The following is an 8,807-nucleotide window of genomic DNA, read 5'->3' on the forward strand; positions in this document are numbered from 1 at the left end:
ATCATACTCCTCAGTTGTTTAAAACTGTTTTATTTTAATTTGCTTCGTGGTTAGGCAATGACCTGCCATGATTTTGATTTTTAATTGCTTCCTCCTTTACTCAGGCTTTTATTGATCCTCCCAGATTATCCATCCTCTTGATAATATTGTCAGTTGTGTAGAACCTTATGCCTCTGTCAGTTTGTTTCCAAACGATATGTACATTCAACAGTTCCACTCGAAATCTCAGGATGACTTCTCAAGGTCTATAAGCTGGTCATCTGAAGTACAGAGCAAAGGACCTAAAGCAAGCAAGGCAGTTTGTTACTGTTGTTATTGTTCTTGTTTGTTTTGTTTTCATAGGATGGAAGATGATCAGATACCAAACCTGTGTTAGAGATAGGAAAATATTTGACAACATCCATACGGCCAACATATGAAGCAACTTTGAAAAACAATCTGGGGACACGTGACAAGGTTGATGACACACACAGCCATGTAGCAGCTCACTTCAATGAATATCAGTATCTTTTATTTTAATTTATTTGTTCATGAGTATTTTTCTCTCTGGAGTTATAGACAGTTGTGAGCTGTCATGTGGGTGCTCGCGACTGAACCCAGGTCCTCTGGAAGAGCAGAACTTTGTGAGTTTGAGGCCAACCTGACCTACATAGTGAGAGGATAATAATAATAATAATAGTAATAGTAATAGCAATAATAAGCCGGGCTGTGGTGGCGCACACCTTTAATCCCAGCACTTGGGAGGCAGAGGCAGGCGGATTTCTGAGTTCGAGGCCAGCCTGGTCTACAGAGTGAGTTCCAGGACAGTCAGGGCTATACAGAGAAACCCTGTCTCGAAAAACCAAAATAAATAAATAAATAAATAAATAAACACTAATAATAATAATATTTAATCATTTGTCTTTTTGTTTTAGAGTTAAATATAAAATAATTTTATATATGGAGATTACAAAAAATGGCACAATTGGTATAAGAGGTCTGGACAGACTGGGAAGTCCTGAGAGATGGGTAGCTGGCTGAATTTCTCTTCATGAAAACCTAGAGTCTATTTGTTGACATCTCATATATTGTTTCAGAGGTAGATTTTGAGAAATTTAAGACTCATGTGCTTTATAACACTCATGCCAAACTCCCCTGTCTGACTTTTTCTGTGCAGATAAAGGACTGGCCAAACCAGAACTAATATCCTGGATTGAAGTTGGGAGAGAGCTCTTCAGCAGCTGGGGAGGGAATCGGAAACTAGACAAAGGAATTTGCTGTCCAGTGGACGACGTGGATGTTCATCTAGTTACTGACGGACAGTTACTTGAGAGTGAGTATTAAGGACCTATTGCCTAGTGGATGATGTGAGGCACACCCACAGTCTGCACTTAGGAGATGATGCAGGAGGAGGGTAGGAGCTCAAAGCTATCCTCATTGTCACAGTGAGTTCAAATCCAGCCTGAACTATGTGAGAGAGAGACTATATGACTCAGAGAGACAGAGAGAAGAAGAAAAGAGAAAAAAGAAACCATAGTCTTAACCTAAACACATCACATTCAGATTTCTTCCCCCCTCCTTCTCTGATCTTTTCTTCATGTTTCTTCCTGAGGCTTGATGTTGCATATATTTTAGGGAAAGGCTGTAAGGCATAGTGGTTAGGCACGCGAACTCTGAAACCTGTGTCTGATCTCTCCCTTTCTAGGGGACAGTCATAGTTTCTTTTCTACCATTGTGATAAAAACACCATGACCGAGACAGGTATTTTGGGGGTGGGGGGGAGGTGCTTATGGTTGCAGAGGGTTAGAGTCCATGACTATCATGGCAAGGAATGTGATAACAGGCAGGCAAGCACGGCGCTAGGGTAGTAACAGAGAACTCACATCTCAGTCCACAAGCAGAGGTAGAGAAGGACAGTTGGGGGTGGCGTGGACTTTTGAAATCTCAAAGGTCACCCCAGTGACAGACTTCCTCCAATAAAGCCACACCTCCTCATCCTTGCCAAACAGTTCTACCAACTGGGGACCGAGTATTTAAATACATGAGTCTGTGGGGCCATTCTCGTTCACAGCACCGCGGTGACTTTGGGCAGAGTATTATTTAAACTCTTGGTGTATAAAACGCAGCAAATAGAAGAACCTACAGCATCGCGTTAGGAAGGAATAACGAATACGGTGCTGAAGTAGACACTGATGGAAGCTGTTCTTCGTAATGAATGAGAAAGAACAAAGCTGGTTTTGGCTTTCCCTACCTTGGTGACCAAGGCAGTCTTAGAGCTGTGAGCCCCTATGTCAAAAGAGAAGTCACAGACTACCAATACACATGGCATAATGTAGCCATTCCCTATTCCAAACATGAGGAACGAGGTTATAGCAAGAAAATAGAAGACCGAACCGAGATCCACATCCAGCAGGGCAAGCAGTTAACCTGCAGCTCCATAGCCATCATCTAGGGCTAAGATAGCATCATCTGGGCTCCACTGGCCTTGGGCAGCTCAGTTTCTCTAGTCCTGACCCTGTAGTACATATGAACTCTCTCTTGGACCAGCTCCACAACCCAGGATGTTGTTCCTGCAATCTCCTGAGTCCTGGTATCTCTACCGTTTGGGTCTGCACTGCAACCTAGGCTTTGCCTTCCCGGCTTCACACCATGATCTCCAAGAGACTCTCTGCAGGAAACCTGGCCCCTCCACACGTTGCCTGACCTCAGTAGCTGTCTAGAACTGTGGTGCAAGCCCCCATTACCCGTCTGCTCCTGTATCATTCATGCTTATAAAATCAGTACCACATGAATAACACAGCCAAGCTCTGTTGCCAACTTGAGGCGTAGCCCTACCCCCCTAGATCACATTTACAACAGCCTCTGTGTGTCGACTGCATCGCTATTGGCATTCTGGTCTCCCAGACTCCCAGCAGAGTGGCCTGCTAAGCTCTGGTAATGTCATTCCGTGGCATCACCTGTCTGAAGTGCCAGACTCTTACACAAACCAGTCTCAATGGCCTCAGGACCATGTGGTCAGGTACTCTGGCAGTGATCCCAATCCTCTGTCCAGTTTCCTGTGTTACTTTTCTCACTGTGACCAAATACATGACAAGAAGCAATTGAAGAAATGGAGGGTTTATTTTGATTCATTGTATCAATGAATACAGTCTATCACGTGGGGAAGACCACGGTGGCAGGAATGTTGGGTGGCTAATCACATTGTACTCACAGTTAAGAAAGAGACACAGATGAGTCCAGGTGCTCAGGGCTCCCTGCACCCCCTTATTCAGTCTGGAACCCCATCCCATAAAATCATGCTATCCACATTCAGGATTCTTCCTTGGTTAAATCATAAAATTTGTTATATTTCTAGATTATGGTATTTGTTAGGGCTCCATTAGGATATTTTTGCTACCACCAATCACATTGTGACTCCAAGAAGAATGCTTTCATAAAATGGAACGTTTGATATTCCTGCAATTGCAATACTATTCAGTAGTTATGGAGGATACAATATGGCCAGTACCACATTAACTTATTCACAACCCTCTTTATGCATTTTTGTTTTCCTGTTTTTATTTTTTTTTTAAATTTCTTTTACTAGGCCAGGCATGGTAGTGCATGCTTTTGATTCTCGAATTTGAATCTAGCCTGGACTACATAGCAAGTTCCAGGCCAACCTGGGCTACATAGAGAAACCCTGTCTCAAAACAAAACAACAACAAAACCACTAATAATTTATTTTAGTATTTATGTGTATTGTGTGTATGCCTATGTGAATTTATGCTCTGTGTGCATTCATTGCCCATAGAGACCAGAAGACAGAGTTGAATCCCCTGGAATTAGAGCCATCATGTGGGTACTAAAAACAGAACCTGGGTCCTCTACAAGAGCAGTCAGTACTCTTAAAACACCTGTCTGTCTCTTCTGCCCCATTTCCCTGTTTTTATAGGATAAAGAGCCCTAAACCAGAAGCAATTAGTGTGGTAAGGTTTCCACGTGGGCAGGTGGGACTCATACCTGTGAAGTCCGTTTCCAGCCCTTAGACCCTACCTCTGAGACTGACGATTTCATCTTTTCACTTTCATTATAACATAGACCTGCTCAGTTTAGTTTGTGCAAATGGTTACCGAACTCATTTTGGTCAGAAAGTAGAAGCATGTATTGTGGTTTTGTAGTTGTTGGGAGCGGGACGCTCCGACCACCACAGGCTCACTGGGTTTGTGGTTGTTGGGAGCGGGACGCTCCGACCACCACAGGCTCACTGGGTTTGTGGTTGTTGGGAGCGGGACGCTCCGACCACCACAGGCTCACTGGGTTTGTGGTGGTTGGGAGCGGGACGCTCCGACCACCACAGGCTCACTGGTTCATGAGTCACTTTATTGCTGATGATTCGCAGTCATACCATAGATAAAAGTTTTACTGAATTTCTGTTTTCACTTTCAGGAAGCCAGCAAGCTGTGAAGTCAAGAGCAATCACATGCCATTTCCAGTTAAATCCTCAGTGTTCCTTTGGACTTGCTTTAGGAGAAAGAGAAGATGTTTCCTTCAGACGTGATCAAGGGATCAGTCTCGTTGAAGCACAAACAGGCTGCGGTGGGGCTTTGGTTTCAGTGGTGCATAACTCCAGTGAGGCCACCCAGAGAAAAGCACTCTCGAGTCACAGAGCTCCGGCTCTCCCTGGCTTGCAGAAAGTTTCCTCTTGGCAGAGTACCCAGCACTCTTGTCCAGTCTGTGGGGAAAACTCCTGGGAGAAGAATCACTTAGTGAAGCAACAAAAGGGCCACTCTAAGAGCCTGTCATGTAGGGTCTGGAAGAAGTTCAGCAGACAGGCTGATACTAAACAGCAGCGGAACGTCTCATGTCCTGAATGTGGGAAGAGCTGCCTGAAGCAATACTTGGCGAGACATCTAGATATCCATCCAAGGAAGAGACCATCCCAGTGCCCTAAATGCAGAATGTGCTTCCGTCATGAGCATGCCCTTTTCAGCCACCACCTCAAGCACAGTTCTTCCCAGCACCCCAAATGTGACACGAGCTTCCCGATGGATAGCAATGTTCACCCATGCCAGCAGATTCAAGACAGGCCAGCCTTCTGGAGAGAAGACACCATTGTGCCCTCAAGACAGGAGCCAGGCCCCAGTGTGGACTGTGAGGACTGCTGCCACATGGGTAGCAAGCTGAAGAGCCTGCAGTGTGGCTGCATCCTAGATGACGACAGACCCTGCTCATGCACAGAGTGTGGCAATCGCTTCCTCTCACAGTCTAAGCAGGCAGGTCTCTGCAGGGCACACACAGGAGAAAAATCCTTTCAGTGTCCAGAAAGCAGCAAGCGCCTCTGCCTGAGAGGCCTCCAGAATGTCCACCAACGTGTGCAGAGCGGAGAAAGACCATTCTTCTGTAGAGCGTGTGGTCAGGGATTCACCAAACATTGCAGACTCGCAGAACACACCCGAATCCTCAGCGGGGAGAAATCTTTCTGGTGTGCCCAATGTGGAAGGAACTTCAGCCAAAAGGGACAGCCGCAGAGGCACCAGAGGCTTCACCTAGAGGAAAAACCCTTTCAATGTACAATGTGTGGGTTGCGCTTCCATCTAAATAGCAGGTTGAGGGCCCACCAACTACAACATGGTGGAGAAAGGCCATTCTCCTGCAGCGAGTGTGGCCGAGCCTTCGCCCATCAGTGCAAGCTCCGTGAGCATCTGAGAGTGCACAGTGGAGAGAGGCCCTTCCAGTGTCCTGAGTGCCACAAGAGCTTCCGCCTGAAGGGTGTCCTGAAGGCCCACCAGCGCACCCACAGCAAGGAGAGGCCGTTCTCTTGTGCGGAATGTGGCAAGGGCTTTATAAGACAGTCTAAGCTCACAGAGCACTTCCGTGTCCACAGTGGAGAGAGGCCCTTCCAGTGTCTCGAGTGTGACAGGAGCTTTCGCCTAAAAGGGCAGCTGCTTAGCCATCAGCGCCTCCACTCAGGAGAGAGACCCTTCCAGTGCCCGGAGTGTGGCAAGAGCTACCGTGTGAAGGCTGACATGAAGGCCCACCAGCTGCTGCACAGCGGACAGATGCCATTCTCCTGCCAGTGCGGGAAGGGCTTTGCCAAGCAGTCTAAACTCGTGGAGCACATGAGGACACATACAGGAGAGAAGCCTTTTCAGTGTCCCAAGTGTGACAAGAGCTTCCGATTGAAGGCTCAGCTGCTCAGCCACCAGGGCCTGCACACGGGCGAGAGACCTTTCCACTGCCCCGAATGTGATAAAAACTTCCGGGAGAGGGGTCACATGCTCAGGCACCAGCGCATCCACAGGCCTGAGAGGCCCTTTGCCTGTGGTGACTGTGGGAAGGGTTTCATTTATAAGTCCAAACTGGCCGAGCACACCCGAGTACACACAAAATCCTGTCAGGTTCCACGTGAGCCTGACATTAAGAAAAGGCTTAGCCAACTGTTTGCAATGATAGAGGCTGACTGGAGTTGAGTTAAGCAGGACATCAGCTCTGTGAGCCAAGCTTAATTACCAGGGCAGCCTGAAGAACGGTGGCTAAGGCTACTGTGAAGCAGGTTTTAGGAACAGGGGCTCTATTCATCCAAAATATCGACTCAAAATGGGAAACTATGAAGAATTTTCTCTTTTGGAATACCACCAATTTTTTTGTTTGTTTGTTTTGTTTTTTGTTTGTTTGTTTGTTTTTCGAGACAGGGTTTCTCTGTGTAGCCCTGGCTGTCCTGGAACTCACTCTGTAGACCAGGCTAGCCTCGAACTCAGAAATCCGCCTGCCTCTGCCTCCCAAGTGTTGGGATTAAAGGCGTGCGCCACCACCACCCGGCTGGAATACCACCAATTATATCCTCTCCCTTGGTAAAAAGAGGTATTTGTTCTTCCTACCACTTTAGGTGCATTTTACCCAAAAGCAGTTAGTTCAAAAGTCCCATCTTAAACCAGAAAGAAATTCCTCCAGTACCACTGTCAGAGCTACAAAGGGGGAGGGGTCTATTTAATATCTGCTCTACCCTTTTGTTCTTTCCAGAGTATGCTTCGGTTAAATACAGTGAATTTTATTTCTGTTCTTATATGCTTTGGGGTTTGCTTTTGATTCATTTATTTTGAAACCGGTAAGATGAATTCTCTGAATTTCACGTGACTGTTGAAATTTCTCCTGATGATTAATGTGCAGTATTAAGAAAGTGCTGATAATTTGAGTTGAGGAAACAAAAAAATCAAAGTTGAGAGGTCTGGATCCAGATAAGGGGCTGAGTCAGTGGATGGAGACTTGGGAGTTCTGGCGCAGAGGTGCTACTGGAAGCAGAAGTAAGACTCTTAAGCATGAGTGAATGTTTAAGCAACTGACTAAAGAATAGGCAGAGTGTAAAACAGAGGTATCACAGTATGCAAATTACTTAAATTCTCACATCCTATAGAACTATAGAGATCAGAAAGGATTTTTTTTAATCTATTTATTTTAATTTTATGTATATGAGTACATTGTAACTGTCTTCAGACACACCAGAAGAGGACATCAGATTCCATTACAGATGGTTGTGACCCACCATGTGGTTGCTGTGATTTGAACTCAGGTCATCTAGAACAGGCAGTATTCTTAACTACTGAGCCATCTCTCCAGCCCCAGAAAGGATTTTTTAAAACTTTATATTTTAAACTTTAATGTTACATAAAGTGTCTCCACAGCCTCAGACTGAGTTGGTGACTGTGTTGAGGTTCCTCCCTCTCACCTACCCTGTAGAGTCTCACTACATAGTCCTGGTTGGCCTGGAATTCACTATGTAGACCAGGCTGGCCTCAACTCACAGATATCCACTGCCTCTGTCCCCCAAGTGCTGGGACTAAAGGTGTGGCCAGGACACATAAATCACTAAGACTTTCTGTAGGTCTCTTTCCGGGACAGGGATTCTTGCTCTGCGCTTAATTGGAAATCTAGAAACCATGTCATGTTCTGTGGATAAGAAATACCTCAAACCAAACCTAGCCCCACTTGACAGAGCCAAATCCCAATCTCTTAAGAAAATTATACTCCTCAAATTTCTTCATTATTAAATGCCAGGGTATTCTAAGTATTTCGTATTGTTACTAAATGTCAAATGCTATTGGAATTTGTAGAAATGAAGCATTGAAATATAAATAACCCCCAAACATACGTTTATATTAAAAGCAAAAAACAAAACAAAACAAAAAACCATGAAAGAGTAACTCTTCTCTGGAGTCGGACTACATGACACTGACTTTAGCAATTCATTGCCCACAGAGGCCAGAAGAGTATTTGTCATATGCTCTGGATCTTGAGTTGTCATGTGGGTCCTAGGACTCAAACCCAGGTCTTCTACAAAAGCAGCAAGTATTCCTAACTGGTGAGCCATTTCTCCAGCCTCCTTTATTGGTTTAATATTTACTAATCTTTCTGTATGTGTTTGTGTATCCAGTGCGTGTGCCATGGAGCTTGGATAGAGGTTAGAGGACAACTGGTGTCGGTCCTCTCTTTCTACCTTGTTTAGGCAGAGTCTCCTTTTGTCGTCTCAGGGTTGTGCACTCTGAATGAGGAGGCCCGTGAGCTTTAGGAGGATTGACCTGTCTCTGCCTCATACCTCACAGTGGAAATGCTAGGATTGCAGAGACATGTACCATGGTGTCCGGGTTTTTCTTTTTAAATTATTTAATTCTTTGTACGTGTATGGATCTACTCAACTGAGAGTCCTGGACTAGGAGGCCAGAGTCATGGACTTCCGCTATATGCAGAGTTACAGGTAGTGAGCCAGCCGCTGTGAATGCTGGGACTGGAATCCAGCTCTTCCACAAAAGGATCACACACTGGGCAAGAGCTCTACCTCTGAGCTAAATCCC

At 45.5% G+C, this 8,807-nt stretch overlaps 1 protein-coding gene across 1 annotated transcript; it reads left to right on the forward strand.

The window, feature by feature from the left end:
* Window positions 1–591: 591 nt before the first annotated feature.
* Znf786 (zinc finger protein 786) lies at window positions 592–6,647 on the forward strand. Its single transcript, XM_028784706.1, has 3 exons — window positions 592–623; window positions 1,157–1,312; window positions 4,408–6,647. The coding sequence occupies exon 3, from the start codon at window positions 4,920–4,922 to the stop codon at window positions 6,429–6,431; it is 1,512 nt and encodes a 503-aa protein (XP_028640539.1). The 5' UTR covers window positions 592–623; window positions 1,157–1,312; window positions 4,408–4,919; the 3' UTR covers window positions 6,432–6,647.
* Window positions 6,648–8,807: the final 2,160 nt, after the last annotated feature.

This window comes from Grammomys surdaster, unplaced genomic scaffold, assembly GCF_004785775.1.
Source record: "Grammomys surdaster isolate TR1022 unplaced genomic scaffold, NIH_TR_1.0 124726, whole genome shotgun sequence".
Taxonomy (NCBI): domain Eukaryota; kingdom Metazoa; phylum Chordata; class Mammalia; order Rodentia; family Muridae; genus Grammomys; species Grammomys surdaster.

Excerpts from the sequence above, each read along its gene's own strand:
- Znf786 (XM_028784706.1), top strand. The coding sequence starts at position 4,920 with ATGTGCTTCCGTCATGAGCATGCCCTTTTCAGCCACCACCTCAAGCAC.